At 38.8% G+C, this 25,472-nt stretch overlaps 1 protein-coding gene across 1 annotated transcript in view; it reads right to left on the reverse strand.

The window, feature by feature from the left end:
• Window positions 1-614: 614 nt before the first annotated feature.
• RSF1 (remodeling and spacing factor 1) overlaps window positions 615-25,472 on the reverse strand; it is a 58,296-nt gene continuing 33,438 nt past the window's right edge. The window contains exons 6-16 of the mRNA XM_027899413.1: window positions 21,056-22,785; window positions 18,477-18,674; window positions 17,173-17,277; window positions 15,351-15,430; window positions 13,434-13,488; window positions 12,036-12,145; window positions 8,971-9,038; window positions 7,806-8,013; window positions 5,958-6,181; window positions 3,672-3,863; window positions 615-1,912 (exon numbers count right to left, since the gene is read on the reverse strand). Of these exons, the coding sequence (XP_027755214.1) occupies window positions 1,338-1,912; window positions 3,672-3,863; window positions 5,958-6,181; window positions 7,806-8,013; window positions 8,971-9,038; window positions 12,036-12,145; window positions 13,434-13,488; window positions 15,351-15,430; window positions 17,173-17,277; window positions 18,477-18,674; window positions 21,056-22,785 (3,545 nt within the window). The 3' untranslated portion in view covers window positions 615-1,337. The remainder of the gene's footprint in view (window positions 1,913-3,671; window positions 3,864-5,957; window positions 6,182-7,805; window positions 8,014-8,970; window positions 9,039-12,035; window positions 12,146-13,433; window positions 13,489-15,350; window positions 15,431-17,172; window positions 17,278-18,476; window positions 18,675-21,055; window positions 22,786-25,472) is intronic.

Here is a 25,472-nt window from a genome sequence, read left to right on the forward strand (position 1 = left end):
CTTCATGCCCGCTCAAGAGTTGGTGAGATGTCTTGGTGTCAAGCGTTTTCTCTCAGAAACACTGCCTTCTTGAAATCAGTTGGTCACATGACAGTTATTAAAATGTAAGAAAATTCTAATGGCCAAAGGCCAACAACTACATTCAAAAACCTGCTAATACATCCAGGCAGATAAGTAAAATCAAAACAAAAACACACATAAAACCCCAGACAGGAAACCTCCAAAAGGAAAACTGTTCCATTTGATTACTTCAATTTGAAGTAGATATTAAGGGCATGAATGGACCAGTCACGGTTTATTTGAAAATCCCTCCATCCTCTGATGCACTGTCACTCTGTGGTCAATGCCGTTTGCACAAACACATTTTGTTCAGAACACTCCGACGGATGGTGAAACTCGCGTGGCCGGGCAGCTACTGCAGGGTTCTTTTGTCTGTAAAAGGTTTGCAGCACTTACAGACTTACTTGACATACAACTTACAGACTAACTTGACATCGATACGTCCTCCCACTAGACACTGTGCATCGAAGACTATCTGATGAACTGAGCATGAGATCGCTTTAGAGATTCATGGCTAGTGTGTTTCGACTGTCAAAAACTTCATTACAGTACACTTCACTGTACAAACACTTTAAAGGATGTTTATTAGGAAAGTCTGCAAGTCATAATGGATAGCAGAGTTCTTGTTTATGGTACCTTCTTGGCCTCTAATAATTCTGCTTGCCTCCAGTATTAAAATCAAACTGCTTCCATGAAGGTGATTACTAAAATGAGCTATGGTATGTTAACCTACAACTCACAAAATGCGACAGTACAGACATTAATTTTGCTTTTAACTGTCTGTTAAGTTGTAATCTAAGTTGTGAACATTTAAATATAATATATATCTCATATGAAAAAGCTAAAGCACAAGTGCTTCTGCACCACCCCCCTCCCATCCTCCCACCCCTTGAGCCAAACCCACCCCAGTTCTGGTTTGGGCCCTGACTGATTTGGAATGCTTTCTTAGGCCACCCATTTCCACAAATTTGTATGCACTCAGGAAATATAAAGTCAAAAATATACAAATCTCTTGTTGTTATAAGGTTTTTGTGAGTGAAATTACCCAGGACCATGGACTTGGAACGAGAAGGGGGGGTATGAGAGGGAATTTACAGCAATTAATCTTCAAAGTTCAAAACTGGTCACTTCACAGAAAGACTGCAGGACTGGTGAAATTCTTGCTTCTAGAAAGTGATACTGTAGTGGAGAATTTTCTAGGAAAAATAAAACAGCTTTTAATAACTGGCCCGCTGGTATGAGCTACCGTGGAATAAATTAGCACAAAAATGGAAGTCTTATAACTGTTCACTGTTACAGACGTAATCAACAAGGTCAGTCACTCTCAAAAGTTCATCTTCTTCTTCCTCTGGCCCTACTGCCTCCTGCCCACTCCCTGTCCCGTTGGGCGCCAGGCTGGCACTGGCTGTGCTGTCCTTGGGGGCCTGGGTCTTCTCGCCTGGCTTGCCAATCAAGTTCTCAATGGTTTTCCCTGGGCTCTGTCCGTTGGTGGAAGGCAAGTCCACCAGGCTGTAGTCCAAAGGGCTCTCTACTTTCCCTACGTTATCAAAGTCATCTTCGTCGTCGCTTTCTATCCGGTAGCAGTGCTTCTTGGGGTTGTCTTGAGGAGCTTGTGCTGCTGGCAGCTTGTTTGCAGGAGCGGGGGTTTCTGTGTCCTCGTTGGCATTTTCGCAGTTATCTTCCTCATCTGTCTCGATTCGATTCAGCCGTTTGCGGACAGGCTTCCCTTCCTCCTCCTCGTCCTCTCCTTCTTCCTCGGAATAGTCGTCTGTGCTCCGCCGACGCTTTCGAATCAGTCGCTTCGACTCCTTTGTGGATTCATCATCTTCAGAGTTCTTAGATGTGTAGCTCTCTGGAATAAGCAGCAGACTTAGAGCCATTAGCAAATCTTAGTGCAATCTTTACACTTTATTCTTCATCTTTCACACTCATTATCGAGCCATCTCTCTCCCTCACCACACACACTTCCATCTCCTCCATGTTCCCCAACCAAGTCAAAACACTTGCATCCTTTTTACTTCTTAAATAAACTCCTAGAGCAGAAAATAACAACAATTTGTTGATATTCTGTTTTCAGTCTCAGCAGTACAGGAGGCTTTGGAGGGAGGTATGTTCCCCTCTAGAACTGGTAACTCCATGCTGGGAATAACGCGGAACTGCATCCCTCATCTCACAGCATTTGCTTTATTTACAGCCTGCCAGAAACTGAGAACTCAAAAATGACTGCTCTATCCTGAACTTCATACACACACACACACACATAACTGTTACTATACCCCTGCCACCCCCAAATTATATACAAATTCTTCCAAAGCATATGAATGCTGTCTGACTGTCACCTGAATTTTGCTGCCCTTTAATGGGAGGCTTTTTTTCTTCTAGCAAACTGGAATATTGCCTACACACTGGACAGCCTTTGCACTGATCTTTGAGGGTTTTGATGAGAAAAGGAGGAGGCTGAAAAATCAAATGGCAAACTTAATTTGTTGTCTCCTTGTGATTTCCATTAGAAATCCATGTTAATTTTCATTTCAAAGGGTACTGTTTATTGTAGGCTCAAGTTGATAGAGACTGCAAGCACTCCTCTATTTTCAATGTAATCACAATTCTAGTAATGTTTTTAAGTATTTTACAGTATAATGCAGGAACTGTTGGAGAGTGCTGGAATGCTACTTAATGGTGCTGATTTTAATACACAGAAAGCCAGCACCAAAAATACCCGAGGAAAGGGGATTTCATGAAGAGAAGACACTGTCAATCAGGCAGTGTTTGAAATCACAAGTGCAGGCAGCAAAAAGCCACCATACAGTGGATTCTCGGGAACAGGTTGAATTGAAGTGTTTTTAAGGAACTACACACACTTGCGTCACATACTTGTTTCCCCTCATCTAAGAGGATGCTCTAACACTCTGTAATTTCAGGGCAGCCCTTCCAAAACTGCAGTGCTCGGCCTGTCGAGCGTGGTTTGTTTCCTGAGGAAGCCTGGCATCCATTGCAACCCACACTGCTCAGCATTCAGAAAGCTGAACCTAAGGTGTCATAAGGTGTGTGCCCAGAACCCAAGGCACCCAAAGTCAGTGGTTGCTTTCATAAAAGCTAATTAATTATAAATCAAATCAAAAACCAGTCACTCATGGTGTGACTGACATTACTGAGAGGGGCTTCTGCCACACTCAGGACAGATCCTTAAACAGGAGATGGCGGAAGTCTAAACCACCAGCACAAACACAGTCATGGCACCAGAAGCACTACCCTTTATTTTATAAAAGAGAATCTTTAGAGGTTCATGGGATGGAGCTTTGTGACCTCTTAACAGAGGAGTGGTGAGGCAGTTACATTAGTGCCAATTTCGGAATCCCAGCACTCTGTGCCAGACACAGTAAATTCTGACCTGGAATTCAGGATTAGGGACAATGAAACACTTTCGAGAAGTGACTCAGTTAACAGTGCATCATGAAGTACCAGTGGGCTGTTTCAGAAAGAAACAATTTCTGAGAAACATCAAGGAACTGAAGGACAATTCTCTGAAATCTTGGAATTATATACAGTTTTCCCTTCATGCTAATGCTGACATATACGAGCTCCTGCAAACACTGTACTGTTTATTTTACCTTCGCTATCTGAAGTGGAGAGCCTGCGCTTGTGAACTCTTCTTAACTCCTTCCCATATCGGACACTTTTCTGTGAGCCATCGCTTTCTGAATCTTCCTTGTAATTCACTTGTCTCTTCTGATTCCGTCTTGATCTTCTCCTTCTAGTTTCCAGGTAATCATCATCACTGTAATCTGTGTACTCACCACTCTCTGTATAGAACAAAATAGTGACATGTATTATTCCATCAAAGCAAACTGCTTTACATTAAAAAAAATTATATAAGCTTTAGACCAACACCAATCAAATCATGTGCTCTTCCAGGACAGACAGTCTCAGCCATTGTGCCTCATTATTCTGACCCATTCCAGCTCTCCCATTTATTACCAGTGTAGAATTGCTTGATTTTAAAAGCTTCTCATAAACCCTTTTCCTGCCTCCCTCAAACTCCTCCAGAAGGTTTCCTTCCAGTGTTTTTGTTGCCTCATCTCTTTGGTGCCAAAGATGTCTCTACAATTCCTGACAATGAAAAAACCCAACTGAATCAGAGTTGATGGTGCACGTTACCACTAACGCTGGGAAGTCTATTCTGCTTTTAAAATGTAAATAAATTGTACTCTACCATAAGACTTTTAAGAACAGGCAGATGAAAAACCACTGACAAGATGAAACACCAAGATCTGAGTTATAGAATTTAAATTAACAACAAAAATCAGTTTCTCTCAATCACAGGTTTGTTCATAACAGAAACCATCAACAGAAGAAACTTACCGTCAATCACAGTTCTTTCTCCACCAGTCTACTGCAGCTAGTGTCTTCAAAAACTAAATTTATTTACATCAGATGAAAATAGCCTCGAATCAACTTTAGCTGCTTTTCCACTGAGCTATGCCAGAACAATTATCCCAAGATACATTTCTATACAAGTCTCATACTCTGTTCCTAACTTAGTGATTGACACGAATCACAGATCAAAGTGGCATCCTCTTTACTTCCTAAAATATTAGAGAAAGAATCAGAGCAAGTCAGCAGGAACAACCACTTTCAGACAGAAATTCCATCTCTGGAGACTGAAAACAGAGCTTGCTCACAGGGCACCTGATTTCCTTAGCTTGAAAGTGGCTTAAAGCAGGATCTTGAGGGACAGTAATGACGGTAAAAGAGAGTGTTAACATGTGGTTAATGCTATACTTTTAGATATAGATGGAATGATACTGGAATCAATTGAGTTTATCACAGGTGTGTGTCCACCAGGAAATGAAGTTGCTCTTGTACATTACAGAATATATGAACAACCTCTTTATACTTCTACCAGTATCTTTATGTAAGAGCTTATGATTAGTGCCATGATGTATTCAGCACAGGGAGACAGCAACCACTGCAAGGGCACACAGTTGCCTTCATCTCTCTGTGCACAAATCCTCCTTTTGGAAACCAGTATTCCAAAGCAACTGACTCCAACATGGTCATCATCTATATTGCAGAAAGACAGATAAAACACTGGAAAGGTAACACACACTACAATAAGTTAACACTCCAGTATAGTTAGTATCTTAAATTTACAATAGAAATAAGTAAAAAGAAGTGCTTCTGTACATGGCACTTTCTAATCTGTGAGTCAAATGAAGCAGAAACAGTCCCGGGGGAAAGATGCTGATCATGAAGAGGTTTAAGGTACTATTCTCACACTTCAAACCACGGCAACAGAAAATTAACTGGTTGAAGGACAAGTAGAACAAAGTGAATTATTAGGTTCTTCTGTGATGCAAGAGTCTTCAGTTACTAAAGATTTTAAGGATAATTGTAGGAGAGAGAGAGTCGAGGTGCTATTGTTTGCCTTCAGGTTCACCAGAAAACACAGAATGCCATAAAACTGAAAGTTTTCTTCCATACAAAGTGAGGGAAAATGTTCCTTTCAGAAGCTGTTTCAACGGTGTTCAGAGGGTCTTCTAGTAGCTCTAAAGAAGTACACTTGCCTCCATTCTTTCCCTGCAATCATGTGCCAAACAGGAAGGTACGGGGTAGCTGCAACTATCCACAAAGGTTGCCTTTAGAATCATAGCATAAGCATTCATTTAAACACATAATTACCTAAAAATGCCAAGAACCTAGTGCTCAGTACCAGTTCCCTGCAGAGTACTGACAGCAGAACTATTAAAAAAGCACTTTACAGGAAAGATCTGACACATGTGACTTGACCAAAGCAAGGAAATAAGTTGGTGTCAGTTGCAACAGGAAACTGAGATTTCCATTCTTCCTCTCTCCAGTACAGAGTATTTAATATATCTGAGACTGCTTATACTCACCAGACTCTCTGCTTGAATTTTCCTCAGAATCTTCGTCTTCATCATCTTCAGAGTATTTTTTCTTGGCTGTTTTCCTTCGTAACCGCCTGCTTTGCCTCATGGGCCTGGACAGGTGTCGCCTGGATATGCGGGCACAGAACTCTGAATCACTGTCCTCGTTTGATGGTGGGTCATCTTCACTTTCATCCAGATTTTCCTCTGATATGACAAACTCATCCTGAGATCTGTTCGAAGAAAAACAGATCAGACAGAACAGACAACAGAGATAGGTAGGGAAAACAAAAGACTGAAATAGTACCTGTATTTTACAAGTCAGTGGTAAGTATTCTCTTACAGACAAAAAAAAAAAACACAAATCTTATCTTGAGGAGCAAAGACCCAGAGTGAGCAGGCTGCCATCACTGACACAGGTTTCCAGCTGTATATTTGGGATATAGCTCTACAGTGCATGACATTACACAGCAGATTACAACAGCAGGTGGATATAAAAACTCTGTCAAACCACTATCACAAGTGACATTAACATAGGACAGACTCTAAAGTGTTCACGCAGTTCACTGCAATGTAATGTCTGCATAGCAGTAACTGTGGGAGGGAAAAACACCCACCATATTCTAGCAGAGGGGGCCTTCCCTTCACAAACCAAGCAAGCTACGCCATTTCTGAGAATCAGAACATTGTGTCTCAACACAAAACTATTGCTCTTATGCGCCTCACAACTTTAACACCTCATAACACTCCCATAATTTCAGAAGTGAGCCAAGGATTTTTAAAAAACCATTAAGCACCGAAGGTGCCAGCCACTTGCACTTGTGTTAAATTCCAGTATAACATCCAGAAGGCCCTCAGCAGAGGATGGAGCTGAAAATGCCTGACCACACTTCAATAGATCAATCCACCATTAACTCTGCCAGATTTCCACATGCTACACTCATTGATTGGAAATTTCCAGCACATGTAGTTCAATTATTCAGGGTGCCACTGAAATGTTCTCACATGGTCACAGGTGAAAAACAAAGCTCAAAATTTGTCTTGTACAATCTGTCTTGAATAGATTTTCCACACACTTAGTAAATGGACTCAGTGACTGGTGAAAAGCTTTAAATGTTGCTGGTAAAGACCCTACAGCCTTATGCTTTGTCACGTTTCTTCACTGAGCATAGAGTTCATCTAAAATTATCAAATTTCTCAGGAATTGCACAGACTGAACAAGGAGAAATTTTGTGCAAAATGAGTTTCAGTTAGCCAGAGCAATATTCATTTAGCATTTAAAGCTTCACGTGATACCTATTTGTTTTCTACAGTATAAACCACTTCTTTGGCTGTGTTCAAACTCTCATCCCTCAGGGAGCAGCAATCAAGAACTGATTTCAGAACCTGTCAAATTCTGTACACTTTAAATAAGAACATTTTCCTCTTCCAATTTCTAAAATTAGGAATTTTCAATTACGTTAAGGATTTCTGCTCGACAGTCACATCAGCCAGAGAACTGAGCCCACCTGGCTTCTTCACTAACAGAACAATTTAGTGAGGCCTCAAACATCCCAGTACCATTTCCAGATCATGTTTTGCTTAAAATACGTATTGGGTGATTTCAGCACGTGGATCTAGAGTGCAGCTTTTCCAGTACCATGATGTTCCCCTAGGCCAGAAAGACCCCAAGGCAGGGGGTTTGGAATTAAGTGATCTTCCAACCCAAACTGTTATATCATTCTGTAACTTCTGTTGGCACTGTGCAGTGCCATCCCAGCACTGGGAACATCCTCCTGATGATCATTTCAGGGGCACTGCAGAGTCACAGAAGCCTGCAGTGGTCAGGGACTTGCGGAAGTTAAATTGCAGACTTACCCATCACTGATCTTGAATTCATCCTCACTCTCTTCTTCATCCAGATTACTGTCACTATCCAAGTCATTTAGTCGCCGTCGTTTCTTGCGTCGTGCTGCAGCAGCCCTTTGTGGTCTCTTGCTTTCCTTCCTTTCTTCCTCTAGGATTGTGGAAATGTCTTTTCCACGGTGACCTGTGATATTTGACATGTCTTTGCCCCTGCCAATGCCTGAATTCAGTGACACAAAGGGGTAAAAAAGAGCAGGTTTATTTTCTTGTTTAACTTTCTACAGATCTTTCATACATGCTTCAGCTTATTTTCTGTAAAAGCAGAGTATTTTTTTTGTCAAGTAAGGCTCTGTCCAGAGTCTTGTTCCTGACACACAAAGCCCGGCTGTAGCCACTTGAAAATACTGAGATCCATGCAGAGGGTTGAGACTTGGTTACGTTTATCGTATGGGCCTTGTGTTATGCACCCACAGACATCTGATTTTCAGATTGTCTGTGTACATCCATGAGCTGCTGAAACCTGGTGTCTGTAGGGAGATGCCAAGGCCAAACAACTGAGGGATAATGTTTCATGGCTGTTTTCTCCAGGCAAGTTAAGGTGATGTAGAAGCACAAACCCATCTCCAGCCTCTCAGATAGTGCTGAAGATGTCTCTTCTGGTCCCCTGTGTTGCCCTAACAGGCAACAAAGAACAGAATTTCACTTTATTCATGCCCAGCTGAGAAGTGCTTACAGAGGTGGATGAATATTGTAAAGACAACTTTGTACACCACATCTTTTTGGGGTCCAACTGCACAATTATAAGCCAATTTATAAGATCTATTTTTACAGGGGACAAATTTAAATAGTACTGCTGCCATTCCAATCTCAAATCCAAAACCTAGGAAAATAATTTTAAGAGTTTTCTTGTCATGCTTATTCATTGCATATATCAAAACACGTACAAGCTGAATTTAACTATCAAGGCTAAATACTTTCTGACAACTTTTGGCAGCCTGGGATGGCCATTCCATGGAAATTATTTAGTTCACTTCCAAAAATACAGCAGCAAAAAATCTCTATAAACTACAAAGTTTAAGGGGAAGGATTATATTTGTTACTTTTCATACCAAAATTAATTCAGTCTCAGTTTTCTTATCACCACCGCAATGTGAAACAAGTAATATCAGAAACATACCTCCTCCATCAGCTTCCTTGATATCATCTTCAATTGCCTCATCAATTGCCTCATCAAATTCATCAAACCTAGAAATAACAGCTTTCATTTACTACTTTGAAGTGAACTCTAATTAAATATATTATGAAAACATACCTCACAATCTAAAGAAATAACCCTGCTTTAAGAAATCACACTGCAGAGACAGTGGTCTGGATATATAATAAAATAACTAAGATAATGGGCCAAATTATTAATAAAATAGTATTTTTTATAAGACGTGTTTCTTCTTTCTATTTGCTAGCAGATTATTTACCATTGCCAGGCTGTATTACTGTTGATTTAGGTGAACAGAAATCCCCTTTCATTTTACACAACATATTCCTGAATTAAACAATATATAATCTGAAAGTTCTTTAACACAGTTTCAGTGGCATTTTCCAGGCAAAGCACTAGTTATTTTTTCCACACTTTTTATCAGATGACCTATGTTCTACCAATCTTCAGAACAGAGAGTATCTATTAAAGTCAAGGTAAAACTATTCATTCTGTCTACATTTTCCTTCAAAACACATTTCACATAGCTGCTTTCTCCTCTTACAGCTCACGGAACTCATACTTTGTGGATCTGCAACATCCTGAGCTGAACAGATAAAACAAAACATATTGTACTCAGTTCCCTGTAATTCTGTACAAATAACCTGTAATGCAATGTTACATAACTAAAAAGGACAAACAAAAGCAAAATATTTGAGTTTGTCCTCCAGCAGCTTTTATAAAACTGCATAAATCTCTGTACCCTGAGTAACTCATTTAAAGGGAACAGCAAATGGAGGAAAGAGGATGCAATTCTTTCAAACAGACAACCTCAGCTTGTGTCTTCAGTTATGAATTCAAATTCCATAAAAAGGGATTGTTACCTGTTCCACCAAATAGGTGCCTTGAGCTCCATCATGCAAAAGTACAAAATTTATTAACTATATAGGAAATAATCAGGATTATTATATAGGAAAATAATTTAGATGCAAGTTTTTCTTCTCATTTTTTAAAAAGTAATTTTTTTGCCTTTTTTTTTGGTACAAACCACTAACAATCGGACAATACATTCAATAAAGATTCCATTTCTCAGATATGAAAGAAAGATTACAGTTGTATTTATCTTGATCCTCCATAGGAACCTCAAGCAGAACAAGGAAAGAATAACTCTAATCTCATACTCTGTATTCCAATAGTAAGCATAAAACACTTCCTCCTTTAAAAATGAGGTGATGGACTTCTGATATCTTTATATTCCCTCAGAATAACTGCATGTCACATTCAAAGCAGCTTTACCCAGCAAGGATATAACTCTGAAATTATTCCATCAATGAGATTAGTTCCACACTACTCAAACTCCATTTTCCCTCCACAAAGCTACATAAAAAATCCGTAAAATCCCACCTCTTTAAAATGTGAGAAATCACTTAATACCGTCACATCACTGCTAACAAATAACCTGAGCTCAGCCACGAGCTGGCAGCTGCTTGTCCATTTAGTGTAATGGAACATCATTTCTTCTGCTGCTGCTTTATTCGTGGCGCAGGTTTTTGCTAACTTGCTCACAGGAGGACTCAAGAGATGACTTGGGTGATACAAAGGGATTACAGATCTTTAGAGAACCAGGATGCTCCACAATACGGATTTGTTTGTAAGTGGAATAAGGCATTTAGCATTTATTTTCCCCTGCTGAGGGAAAGCACACACAGTTCTCAGTGACACCAGCAGGACTGCACTGAGGACATATAAATCTAACACACTGATACATGCAATATTTTCACCTGCTCCAAGTTATGTGTAAGATGTAGTCTGTAAGAAAAACTCTTCTCATTTTGTATCAGAAGACTGATTTTTCCAGAACAACATTACTTCCAATAAAAATTATTGTCTTTGCACAACGTGGGTTCTGCTGCAGTCGTGCCACATACCCTATAGGTACGGGTTTTTTTTTCCTGGTCAGATGCTGCATGACCTGTCATTATTATAACAGCAAATCTATATAATCTTGCCTGCAGCATAATGTTCCTTACAGGAATACTTAATTTCTCATAGCAGCAATGGCATTTTCATTAGTGTGACTTCTGCTGTTCATTTAAAAAGTTACCAAAAATCAACAGCTAAGCAAGGTCAGGTCAAGTTTTCGGGCCAGGCTGGAATGCCTCTCCTCAGCAGCAAAACCAGAGGAAGTTCAATGATGGTTATTGTTGGAAGCCTTATTGCTCCAATATTGTAATGTTCTCATTTTTGATGATAAAGGTCTACACAGAGAAAGTACTGGAAAGTATTTTTTAAATCTTCCTAATGCATCTGGGACAAAAAACCAAAAGCTCTCAGGCAACCACGTTCTTTTCTAATCCCAAGGGCATCTCACTTGCCTGGTGGGCTGAAGAAGATACAGAGTGTTTCCAAGAGTGTTTCCAAGTATTATTTATAAATATAAAAATAATATTGGTAATACACTGAGAACAAAAGACAGTAAGATCATGCTGAATATTGGAAACTTTAGGTAACCTGTTCTACTTTCAAAATGCACAGAGTTTAAATATCTTGGTATTTTCATTTACTAATTGCATTTTTATCACAATTTCCCTGAAGAGTTGCGGACCATTTTTAGATATACTGTCTCATAATTAAATTTAAAGTTTCATGCCCCTTTCATGTAAAGAATGTGTAAGGTGGGGAGGGGAAAGAGAGCAAGGAATTGAAGGCCTTTAGACACAAGCATAAGTCTCCTCTGCAAGAGAAAGAAGAGGTTTGATTCACCTGCTTTAATTCACTCCAGAAACTGCAGTAATGCCAAGACCTTTGCTGGTATTCCTGAACAAAGTACCATACACATTTTTATTTTTTTTAATGCATCATCCCTTCACTATACCACCTCATGCTGTCACAACCACCAAGCATAACTAGTATTCAGAGCAAAGAACAAAGACACTTTAGTTGGACTTTTCTTTTACATGTAAAAGTGTGTGTGAGAAGTGGTGGGATGATTCAGAAAGAAAGCACCTGTATGACTTTTGCTGTATAAGCCATTTAAACAAGCTGCTGACCTGTAGCTTATGCACTTTCGAGTTCTGGTAGATCTCCTTTCAAGCAGTTTTGATTTGGGCTTTTTGGAATCTTTCTTCTTTTCTTCCTGTCCTTCAGGTATTTCTGGCTCCTGTTCAGGTAAGACAGAAGTGTCAAAAAGATATATCTCCCCTCTCCCTTTGCACTCATTATGACTGAACTCATGTGATTCAGATATTCATACCATCTAGAATGCTCATGTGCCCAACACAGCACATTTTGGTTTCTCCTATAATAACCTGTTACAGCAGTCCAAGTGAACACTTGCACATCTCACCCTTACTGGCCACATTAACTTCCCAAACACAGAGTTTAAAGGCTCAGCCTACTGTATCACTGTGCTCACACTGCAACGCTGAGACTGTGCCTTGGGTGACACTCTCAGGACTAGTAAAAGTGTCAGATGAGCAAACTGTGGCCAGCATCTCTATGTACTGAGCATAGAGGTGCCTCTACATGGTGCAGTTTCAATAAGGTTCCATGCAGGTTAGTTTTATTGTACTGTTTCCAAATAATTAATTTAAAAGAAAAATAATCCACCCCCAGTCTTTATTTTCTCCCAACCATAGACTCTTTTGCAAGTTTGTAAAAATCTGTTATCATTTTTCTGTTACCAGAGACAGGGAGAGAAAGTTGGTCTTGTTACAGTCAGGCAGAGTGTAAAGTCAATGTTTAAAACAAACTAAAGTTTCATTTTAAACTGCACAGAACAGATTATATCATTCTGGATTAAGGCATTTGGCTAAGACTAAGAGAATTGCTTCAAAATGTATTTAAGAAGAATTTAAGGCTGTTCTTAATGTGAATAAAAGCATTTTTCCTCTTCTGTCAAGGGAAACCATAAAAGCATATGTTAATGAAACACTAAATGTTTATAGCTTTTAATCACATGTGACTCTAAAATCCATTTGTTGAAGGCAAATGCTATGTTGCTAAGAGATACTATATACTCCTCCTGAATTATAAGCCAGAAGTGTTTGTTTCCATCCATTCCAAAGGAAAGCTATGACAATTAGCTCAGAGATAGATAACTATACAGCAGACACCAGAGTTAAATAACTGAATCCTACCTTTATAAAGTACTGAATATTGGAGCACTCAACTCAAACGCCAGTTGTAATGGGTAGGGAGGCGATTCTGAGATTGCTCACTGACAGAGAACTCTGTGTGGCATCAGTTGGCTCTAATAAACACCATAAAGCTCCCATGGTTTCTCTGCTATATTCAGTCTAAAAGGATCTAGAATTATTTCTGACCTGCATATAGATTGATTTTTCTTTCCAAGATGCTACTAGCACTTCTGACACGCCACTGAGAAACTTCTTCCCTGAGCAGTTTGGAAAATAAAACCATAATACAACACAGAGGCAGTAACTTACCTGAGGTGGAATGATGTTCTCGATACTGATACCCACATACACCAATCGCTCTTTTCTTTAGGAGAGAAAAGAAGTGAAAATAAGCTTACAGAAAGAGTGCACATATCTAAAATAATGCTATAGTTAACACTGTTCGAAGCTCTTACTATCACTAGGGAGAAACATCCCAAGAGGATGTTCCAAGTGAAAACAGTTGTTTTAGTCGGGATTATGTGCTAACTCTCATACGATTGCATTTTCCTGCATGTATAATGTAAGAGATTTCCAAAGAGTTCTGACAATCAACAGTACTGAAGATTGCGGGCACCACAGAAATGACTGAATTTGGGGTGTAAAAAGCAAGTAAAAACCAAGTGAAAAATATTAACATTACAAAGATTATGTTGTCAGATCCATAACTACCACCCATCTTGGAGGTGCTGACCGATAAAATAGGAATTCAAATCACACCTGGAAAATCATGTAAAGGCAGGATAGGATCCAAAAAGGGTAAGTGCCAGATCTTAGATCTGAGCAGGAACAACCAACTGGTTCAAAGAATCTATTAAGTAGATAGATCCATGATTACAGAGTTGGATTTCTTCTCTTTGCCGAAGACACCACATACTGTGAGTTTTCAGAAACACCACATTCAAGTATTTTTGTGCCCCAAACAACCAACCTGTTTTAACTTGTAGATTGAGCTGTTATAAAGACTGTAATTTCCTCTAACATTATGATTCTTCAGCATTTTCACCTTATTATTTACTAAAATACAACATCATTAAGTTGGAAGGTTTCAATATTCAACTATTGTATTGAAGTGTCTAGTATAACCCAAGCTCATTTCTCTTTTTAAGAAACTTTACAAAAACCATTAAAAAATAAAACCTCAATTTTATGATATACAACATAACGCATCATTTGGTATGAGGCTCAAATTGCAAAATGGTTGTTAGACATCTGTTTCAGACATTGAAAACTGCTATGATATCAACTGTATGCTCTCTTGTTACTGTTAGATCATTGTGTTTTTATGCAACACTGGTGATTTCCAGAAAGCAGGACAAACTGGAAGAAGCTTGCATTCCATGTAATTTTTGCCAGCAGAATGTTTACCAAAGTAGGACCAAAAATATTGTTCGCTAGTAATGAGCATTCCCACCATAAAGCAAAGCAGCAGACACAGTTCCTGTGTGTCCTGTACTACTGCACAGATGGAGCCTGTGTGTAAGCTGAGCTCACTCATAAAAATAGCTAATACTTTTATTCCCAAAGCTACAAATTCAGCAGAATTGGCAAGCCATGGATAATTTTACCACAGTATGATCCAGATACACGCTGAGCAGAAGTAGCGACATTAGAAACAGTTGGTACCTGATCTGTCACTATCGTTGTTGCTGCTGCAACAGCAATAACAAACAGATTTGAAGGAAGCTTGAAAGTAGACACAGATTGTGCTTTGCTCTTCCCAGCACTGACTCATTACATCCCATGTCATATTACTTTCTATAAAAGGGTGTCACCTTCTGCTGATATTTGCCTTTTATGATAAAATTCATGCAAAATTTTGTTTAATAATGCATACAGATGTTATTAAATTCTGCAAAATACTCAACATATGTCCTAAAAGGTATAAATTATGCAGACTGTGTTTTACGTTCCTCCTTTTCAGGTCTGAAAACTGCAGATAGGATGTTCCAAATATTAAGGCTGTTGTTCCTAAATGCAGTAAACCCATCTGCATTTAGCCTTTGGTATTGGCAGGGGTGGACACAAAATTTCATTCAAAGCTGCAACTTCACTGACTCACTGCACTACACCAATTGCATAATCTTGCAAATTTGGCAAAGTTTAACAGAATCTAAAGCAACAAGACTCAAACCCCACATTGACATGGATGACTTTTGGAGAAAAGTCAGTACCAAACAATAGTACCTGCGTTCTGCACGTTCCTTCTTTTTTAAGACAACATCCAGATCTTGTAATTGTTCTTCTAATTTCTCACAGAGTAATTTCTAAAGGAAGGAAACACAGTGTTAGTTTCTTTCATAAGCAACTATTTTGACATTGAAATACTGTTCAGACACTTCATTCGCTATGTCTGTATTTGCCTGGAAAGAAGTGTGCCTTGCTACACTGGAGGTTCCTCTTCAGTGAGAAAGGCTTTACAATAAAGAGTGTCTTCCTAAAACACATGTGCTTCACCATCAAGGCCAGGCTGGATGGATGGGGCTTGGAGCAAACGGGTCTAATGGAAGGTGTATCTACCCATGGCAGTGAGGTTGGAAGTAGATAATCTTTAAGGTCCCTTCCAAACCACATCATTCCATGTTTCTATGAACTGGAATAGAGATGCATCCTCCCAGTAACTAGTACTCAGTGTAGGAAGCAGTGTGCATAAAGCAATATAAATGATGTTTAGAATAAACATATTTCTAAAGTAACACGTTTTTGTTGGTATTTACAATTTGGTCTCGAAGAAATTTGAGGATTGCACAGACATACATCATATGCACACACAAAGCTGAGTGCATACACAGAGTGAATTCTGTTTGTCCCTTAATCTTTGGAGAACACATGAGTTTGTGGACAGTGCAGCATAAAGCAGAGTGACACTTCAGAATCATTTTCTTACCAAGTGTTCCATATTTTAGAACACTACTTAATACTCAAGGAGGCATATGCAAAATCTACTTTTAATGGATAAACTACACCTTATTCCATGTTAAAGTTCTCATTATACTATTTCCAGGAAAGATCTTCACCCTTTTACAAATCTGTCATTTTTCATATTAAAGAGTACCTAACAGCAACAGAGCAAGGAGATGCTCTAACTACAACTGTAGAGAAAGAATTCTTACATATTCAAGATCATCAGTACTTAAAAATACTCCTCAGAAGACATAACTAAATGACAAATGACAAATAGAGTCACATCATGTCATGCCTAATGTCACTAGCTTATTTTAGGGCAACAGCCCTTTTGGCAAAGAATTTCTCTAAAAGCAAGGAAGAGGGTTGGGATCAGGCAGATTATTCTGAAGATGTACATGAGTGGTTTCCCATTACTTTAACAAGAACAGTGTCACACACACTCTGCTTATCCTCCCATGCACCATCTCTGCAAATCTTGCTACTTTGGATGTACATTAAACCAAACTGGACACATGCCCAGATACTTTTTTTGGCAGAAGCAGCTTCCAACCTTGACAAGTGTTCATACTTATCTATTACCTGACAAGAACAACCCTGGTTTTCCCAGTAGAAATGAACTATACCGAGACTCATTTGAAATAGCAGCTTTCTGTAACCAGCTTCTGAGCAAATGTCTCTGAAAAACAAACAGTACTTCAGAAACAGCTGCTTGCTCTGGCCACTGATCCATCCCTTACTGTCTACTGCTTCTGCCTCCAGGATGAAAATGTTTATTTTGGGAAAAATTAAGGCATTCTTCTTTAATCCTATACTAGTCTTGAGGTGGTTTAATCAGAGATGGGAGATAATCGGTGTGGCTGAAGATTCCAATCTACAAGTCAGCAACACACACTAGCAGAAAAGAGAAAAGAAAACCAGGTCACAAAACTCAGTTTTACTAATGGACAGGAGGAACATCAGCAGTCCTACCACTGATCCCAGTCTATCTGGGACAGAACAGAAAAAAAAGATCATAGAAAGAACTTGTTAAGAGTCCAAACAAGTCTCCACAACCACAAGCAAAGCTGTAAAGGAGAAGAGTGAAGTCACACAGGAACCTTACATGCTGGCAAGGGGGGCAGAACCACTCTCCATCAGGGATTATCATCAACGGAGGGCGAAGGCAGGCTGTGTGGTATCCACTGTCACAAGAGTCACACAACAAAATCTGTGGAAATACATCATGAGTATCTTTCGGCATTCGTAACAAGTAACAAGCTCCAGAACTGTTTCCCCAGCCAACAAAGAAGTGCTGTATACTTTGGACTGTGCCAAAACAAACAAAAAAACCACCACAACACCCCCTACCGTGTTTCCAGGGCCAAGAGTGATTTTTATGGGCAAGTTTATGTATCATGATTTTCCATTTTAACACCAGATTTCCTCTTACTATGCCTTCTCAGTACTTAGTACTACTGGGCTATATAGACTGTGTCCCCCTAGTGTAGAACCTGGTAATGCTTTCCAGATCCTAGACGAAGTGGAAAACTCCATCTGAACAAGATGGGATATGAACTGTTTTCCTTGTGCACTCATATTCTCGTGCAGGAGACCTGGCTTTTTCCTCAGTCAGGATGATTTTATGACCTGGAGAGTAAGGACAAAGCCTTACAAGCTCTTAGGGGCATCCAGAACTAGGCAACTATTGGAGTTCATACTTAGTTAGGTAAAATTTGAGATATCCCTTTCCATAAAACTGAGGAACAAAGCTGGCATAAGCTGTGTGTGTTTCTACTGAAATATTTATCTCTAACATTCTAAAGGTCAGACTTTGCCTCAGCTATGCCACACATCCTAGAGTGGGCTTACTTTGTGGATTCATACCAGGACTGCAGATGATGGTTTCCCAGATAAACAGGAATCCATGATATCTACCACAGATGAACAGGAACCATAACCATGAGAAATAGTAAAAGCTCACTGTGCTCTTTCTGTCTGGGATTTTGCTGTACTCAGTCCTCACGGTGATGTGCAGCTACATCCAATGAGGATGACCATAGCTGTGGCCATGTCATGTGACACTGGAAAGCAGACATGACACTGTTGGGGTTCTTTTTAATGCTGTCTCCTCTGTATTTATTGCAATTGCAGGCATAACCTCAAAGCCTCACCCAGATTAATTCTCAATGGGCTTAATTGTGTTAATACCTCATAAAAGATATTTTTGTGGTGGTAAACAGAAAAAATAACTTACTTCCCACCTTATAAAAGGTAAGTCACCTACTTTTGTGAGTTTACCAGCTAAAACCTAGAAAGTTACTCTCCTATGTACAGCCATCCCAAAGGCTGCTGTGCCCTCAGACACCACCAAAGCCAATCCACCAAGTCTGACACAACAGCCCACAGAAGCTTTCCCCAAAAACTTACCAGCTCAGGGTGATTGGGAAGGCCACACTTCTTGCACGGCTCATCGTCATCAGCAGGTGCAACTTCTTCTTCCTCCTCTTCTTCCTCTTCTTCCTCCTCATCAGAGTTTTTTTCGCTCTCTGAGTCCTCACTTTCTTCATTACTTGAGTATTTCCACCTGCCACGTGTTCGTGTACCTGTCCACCGAACTTTGCTTTTCTATAAGAGACACCATTTCAAAGAAAAAACAGGAAAGAAGCTCAGAAGAGTTTCTTCCCAGATCTTAAAAAATATTTGTCTCTAAAGTGATTCATTTCAGTCAGAGCAGCTGCAGTAAAATTTACAGCAGAGCATTTCAATGAACAGATTCTCTTTCCAAGATTCTTAAAATGCAAAAGGATAAAGGGAGAAAAAAATTGCATCTAAGTACAGAAAGAAATTTTCAAGTGAGATTTAAAAGAAGGAAGACAATTTTTTTTCACTCTGCCCATTTTTATCTATTTTGAAAAGGTAAACCTGGTAGTGACCAAGGTAAATTCCACATTTAAACCTTCTGACTTTTTGGCAATAGCTTGCCTCTACTCAAAGAGGATCTTCTTTCTCTCCCGCTGCCCCCTCATATAATTTAAGCCTTTTATAATATTTATTTCAGAAAACATGTTTGTTTCTGAAATAAAATCACTGCACCTTGTAAATGTATAACTTATATCTAGCTCTTCTTTCACATTTATAGTTTCCAATTATTTTTCTTAAGTGAAAAGTGATTCAGTTGATTCTTCTTTTTTGATGATCAATGGAGCCTCTACCCCCTTTCTATCATATTTACTACCATATTTTGAATGAAAAACAGTTTCCAAATAAAATTCAGAAGACTATTTCGTATTATTTAAAAAGACTTTCTGCAACTAAGGTATTTTAGATCTAAAGCAACAAGCCAAACAGAAGAAACTTTTATTCCTCTTGACTGACTTGTTTCTTACAGTCGTCATTCTCTCACAATTCTTCCCTCCCCAAAGTCATTGAAAAAAAGAAAATAACTTTTCCAGCTTTTTCACCTCAAAGCATTTTTTCAATTTTGGTTTAACTACTCATAGATTCAAACGAGTTGAATAAACTAAAATGTAAACAATATTTTATTTCTCTTGCAGAATTAATTTGTACCACAGCAGTACTTGTCATACTGGTAAAATTTTGTTTCAAGTTCTTAACATTAATTTCCACCTCTTTAAGGGATTTTCCCATTCCATAAGCTTCAGTAACAAAAGTATTTTAAATCCATTCTAGTATTAGATTAGGTTTTGTCTTCATCATACATCATCATCATTTCAAATCTATTTTTTAAAGACTCTTCTTTAGAAAAGTAACCCAAAGATATATAATAAATTATAATATATATAATAAAAAGATATATATAATATATAAAAGATTTTGATATTTTTTATCTTGATCAAATAATAGAAGCATAACAGCTTCAAACTTCTTCCTCTATCATAACTATTTTAAAACCTCTCTAGAAAAGCAAGCATCTTTTGATCTCTTGATCTTTCAAAACACAGATCAAGTTAAAACACCTGTAGCAACTAAATTCTAACCTGAATTTCTAACCTAATTTCTAACCTGAAAATTCTAATCACTTATAGGACTTACAATCATTGTTACTTTTGTTTATTTTATTTTTTAATTAAAATATTTAAATGAAAAATCTATTATGACAGATTTTTTTCAGTATAGATGTTACCACTCACTGAAAAATCCACTGTTTGCTCAGTTTATGAAGGTTATTCAACATAGCAGTATGTGAAAGAAACTTGCTAAATGAGCGACTGTTTTGGTAAAACTACAAAATCGGTCAAAAATCTATTGCAGTGGAAAAACTGACAAGATTTTACAAGTTGATATAAAAAGAGCGCACTTTAAAAATATGAACTCATTATTCCTTGTTTCTCTTTTGTACTCCACATCCAGAAAAAACAGAAAATAACTTGATAAAAGGTGTTTATAAATATGCAGACTCAGAAGCACCTTATACAAATATATGTTTAACTTTTACCTGATGTAAAGATCTATGCTGCATAAACAAAAGTTAATCATGAAAAAAAAATACCTCCACCCAAATTAAAATGGGTATTCCACATGAAAAGCTAAATTATATCATAAACTGACCACAACAATAATTTTGGCTTCACCTAGCAACATTGTTCACCATTTGTTGGTTCCTTTTTAGCTTATGATCATCCTGACCAACCAGACATCAACAAGTATCCATCTAGTAAATCCACAGAAGCTACAGGTCTCCACTCAGCCACTCAGTCAGACAGACTCACATCTGATCATGTCAGTTTTTAGACTTCTCCCCAATTGATTTGGTCTACTTAGGTTAGTTTAAGCGACAGATTTTACAAACTGGTAAGTCAACATTTATTAGCGCTCCTTTAGGGGGTGTTCTAAAATTGGTTGAGTCCACTAACTGAATAGCAAAACTACTTTCTTGCAAAAACTGACAAAAGGAACATATTCTTCAATATTCCTATGTAAGTGTATATCTCCTTATAGATAAGGCTGCCGGTATTTTCTATTCCCAGGTAATAAAACTGTATTACCTTGTTAACCTTAGAATTTGTCTCCTTCTCTTGTTTTTTTGCATCTTCTTTCCGTTCTGGTTTTTGTGCTGCTGCAGGTTTCTCCTCTTCCTCTTCCATTCGCTTCTTCTCAGTCTTCTGATCCCGAGTCTCCGCAACTTTTGGAGTAGGCTTGGATATTCTCGGAGAGCGCCTTAATGTGCGGCCAATGCTGACCTCTTCTGGCGGTGTTTCTGTCTTTTTCTTCCGACTAGAGATCCTGATTGTTAATTTAATTCCTTCTTTCTGTCTTTCAGAAGTTATTTCCTTATTCTCTGTTGCACAGCTTTCTTCTTCAGAAACTAGCTTATATTTAAATTTGTTTTTAGGTAGTGGAGATTCCTTTTTGCTCTCTGAGGAGTCCTCTAGATTAGATGCATGAGCATCATCTAATCTGTCTGGCTCTGTTTTGGCAGCATCTGGCTCTTCCTCTTGTTTTTCAGGGCTGGATTTTTCTTCTGCTTTGCTCTCCTCAGGTAGAGCCATTTTATTATCAGAGTCCTCCTGTTCCAAAACAGGTTTCTCCACAGTAACAGGAGAAGTAGATGCAGGAGGTACCTCAGCAGTTTTTGGAGAATCAGTTTTCTCCTCGGGCTCACCTTTACTTTCCAAAGTCTCTTCATCAGTCAGTGCAAGCGTGGGCAGTTCTTCAGGAGCAGATGCACTTGGGGATGTCTCCAGCTTCTCTGAACATTCTTTGGGAGGCAGTGGGCTGTCCTCTTTGACATTGGTTGCTGGTTTCTCTTCAGTTGTTTTGGCACAGTCTTCAGAATTCGAAGACTCTTCTGCTACTGTTTCAGTAGTTGTGCTGTCAAGGGACTCTTTTTCCACAGGACTAGATTCCTCCTTTGAAGGCACTTTCTGATTAGAAACCTCAGAGACCACAGGCCCAGTCTCTTTCAGCACAGTTACTGAATTTTTCTCAATCTCACATGTTTTTATAATTTTACTAACAGAGTTTAGAGAGTCTGATAGGTTTTCCCCACTTTTTCCATTTTTCTCTTTCAGTGAGTTGCTGTCTTCCTTTGCACCAGCAGAGTGTTCTGACTTATTATTTTGTATGACGCTCGGGGTTATTTTTTCACAGCTAACCTCTCCATTTACTAGCACTTTCCCATCAGGACATAAAGCAGTAATTGTAGGGACTCTCTTAAAAGCTTCTTCTTCTGGTTTCCCTTCTTCCTTCAAGACATCCTTTGTTGGAGTAACACATTTACACAGGGGCCCCTTTATCGGACTGTCATAGTCATCCGTCAGCTTGATCTCTCGCTTTTTAAGTGGTATTTTTGCCTGCTGGTCATTTTTAAGCTTTTCACTTTCTTCCACAGATTTCTCCACAATTTCTTGGGGAGTTTTGACACTAACACAAAATTCTAGCCTCTCTGGCTCATGAACTGCTATTTTGTCTGAACAGCTTTTTACTTCTTTTAGGTCTTTGGGTTCTGTTTTGTTTTCCTTTACCTCTACTTTAACAGGCTTGACATTTTCTTTAAAGGAGTCACTTTCTTCTTTGACAGTTTGCTTTTCTTCATTGTGTTCTGAAGGTTTCTCTAATTTTACTATTACTGGCAATTTTATAATTTCCTTTTCTTCCACTTTCTCAGTTTTCAGCATATTTTCATCATCTTTGACCACAGGAGGAGGAAGGCTTTCTGATTCCACTGACTGTTCCTCCACCTGCTCTTTTTCTTCTTTGATTTTTACCTGATTTTCTGTTGACAGAGAAAAAAAGCTATGAAACAACCAGGGGACCTATAGGATTACAGAGAATATAATCAAAACAAACACATATCTAAAAAAGCCCGAATTCTCACACAAAGGAATCTTCTCTTGTTCAATTACTAGAAATCTCACTTTTTTAGCATTGTCATTAAATGAGTGGGCTGACAATTTTTAGCTGTCGAATCACTGTTCAGTTTAATTATATATCAAGATAAACCTAAATTTCAGAAGCCAGCAGCAGAACTCTAGATTTATGCTTCTTTCAACGGACAAACCAGCCCCCTCTTCAGTAGTACCACAATACTTTCAGAGGATAAATTAAACCTAAGCAGAGACCTGAAGTCTCACTTGAGTTTCTGGACTATTTCAGAAAGCAGAACATAGTGTAGGATTCCATGGCCTTCAAGTGAAATTCCTCAGAGAAATCAGTCTCCTGTTTGTACAAATTTTTATTTCAAGATGTTCTTAACTACTGTACTTCAACAGTTCGGAGAGAAGACATTCAGCATTATGGTTTACGGCAAAATTCATCCAGGTTCTTGGGCAATGACTACATCTCCTACATACAGAGAATATCCTACACCCACTTCATCTACTGTTTTTAAAACAAGCAGTGAATATCCCAGAAAAACCTGCAGATATTAAAGAATCAGGTTATTCTACTTTCCTAACTCAGTTTTAGATTATTAGGGCCTGAAGTACAGTTTCAGCATTCAGAATAAACCATACAGCTATTTTGTAATTATATGCTTAAGCTTGTTATTTGTTACCACGGCCTCTTGATACCTAAGGTTTTTTTATTTTACCATCCGATTTGTGTCAGCCAGCAATAGAACTAAGTAGAGAAAGCAAATACAGTATTACTATATATACAAGAGCAGCAGCTTCTACCACCTGGAAGATGCTTTTGTGAGTGTGCCATTAACTGCAAACAAAAAGACAGGTTTTTTTTCCTTCTACCTTGCCCCTCTCAATCCAAGCTAGTATAGTTTTTTTCCAGGATGAGAGCTTCCCAGCGTGGTTAGAAATATACAGGGGACAATGACAGCCAACAATTAAATCAAATAAAATGGGCATTCTAGACAAGAGCAGTGAGGAAGAATTCACAGATTTTATAATATTTTCAAATGCAATGCATGTATCCATATAAATCTCAGCATTATTACAGTAGTGAAAGATACATCTATAAGGTACTAGAAATGGTACATTTTGAAGGCTCGGGACGGAGTTTTTTCCCTTCACGAAGTGATCCCCACTCAGAGCCCTTGTGAAAAAAGAAAAAGTTGCCTCTGTAAAGATCTTTGTCTGTAACAGTAAAAATGAGATATTTTTACTGTATCTGAATTCTTCTAGCTTCCCTACACTTCTGTCTAAACTTTGTCCAACCATTTCTTCCCAACTGCTTCCTCCCAAACTTCATTAAGGGTCACCAGAATCCCAAAACTTCTCCATACTGAAAATCAGCAGATGTTCTATAGCTGAACTCCCTGAACTTCTCATAAAGGATTTCCTATATATACAAAATTACTCAGTCAAAGCACATGTTTTCTTAATGTTATTTGTGTCAATCAGGCCAGCAGAAAACATGTAAGCATTGAGTCAGTTTACCATATTTTTGTATGAACTAATTTAATGCTGCATAAAACGTGGACAAAGCAAATAGGTATATGTTGCAAACAGCAACATATTCTGACATGTTTTCACTGCACCTTAGAAGGGCTTTGAGTGCAATCCTTGGACTATAAGGAAGAAAAACTACAGTTTCTCAACTGAAAGACTCTAAGTAGTGCTCTGTGAATACACTGACAGCACTTCCATCACTGCAAATGTAAATAATTTCATTATTCATTACATACATGGGACAGAGACCTGTTGGAGTGAGTCCAGAGGAGGCCATGAAGATGCTCAGAGGGCTGGAGCACCTCTGCTACGGAGACAGGCTGAGAGAGTTGGGCTTGTTCAGCCTGGAGAAGAGAAAGCTCTGAGGAGACCTCAGAGCCCCTTCCAGTACCTAAAGCGGCTACAAGAGAGCTGGAATTTTGATAAGGGCATGAAGTGACAAGACAAGAGGGAATGGTTTTACACTAAGAGAGGGCAGGTTTAGATTAGATATTAGGAAGAAGTTGTTTACAATTAGGTAGGTGAAATACTGGCAGAGGTTCACCAGAGAGGTGGTGGTTGCCCCATCCCTGGAAATGTTCAAGGTCAGCCTGGACAGGGCTCTGAGCAACCCCATACAGTTTAAGGAGTCCCTGCTCATTGCATGGAGGTTTGATTAAATGGTCTTTAAAGGTCCCTTCCAATCCAAACTATTCTGTGGTTCTGCAATTAGTGTCTAGGCGTGATTTTGCACCAATACACAGCCTAATGCATGCACTGAGCCAGGTGAGTGTGCCACAAGATTTGGGGAATTATCTACAAGGTGGACATTCATTGAAATATTTTCAAATGACTGCTCCTGAATTCAAGGTAAAGTAAAATCGTATCTGAAGAAGAGATGTCAATTAGATGACTTGGCTTGACTGAGACAAAGGCAAAATCAATACATGGAATTAATTCTGCAGAGTCAGTAACCACGCAGGTTGTGCTGGCACTTAGATGCAAATTAGATATTAGCAATGCCTAAGACTGAAAGACAAGTCTGCACGTGATTATCACAATTTACTGCCGTTTCTAC

The sequence above is a fragment of the Empidonax traillii genome, unplaced genomic scaffold, assembly GCF_003031625.1.
Source record: "Empidonax traillii isolate 1590-97213 ecotype Southwest subspecies unplaced genomic scaffold, ASM303162v1 scaffold665:size397641, whole genome shotgun sequence".
NCBI classification, from domain to species: domain Eukaryota; kingdom Metazoa; phylum Chordata; class Aves; order Passeriformes; family Tyrannidae; genus Empidonax; species Empidonax traillii.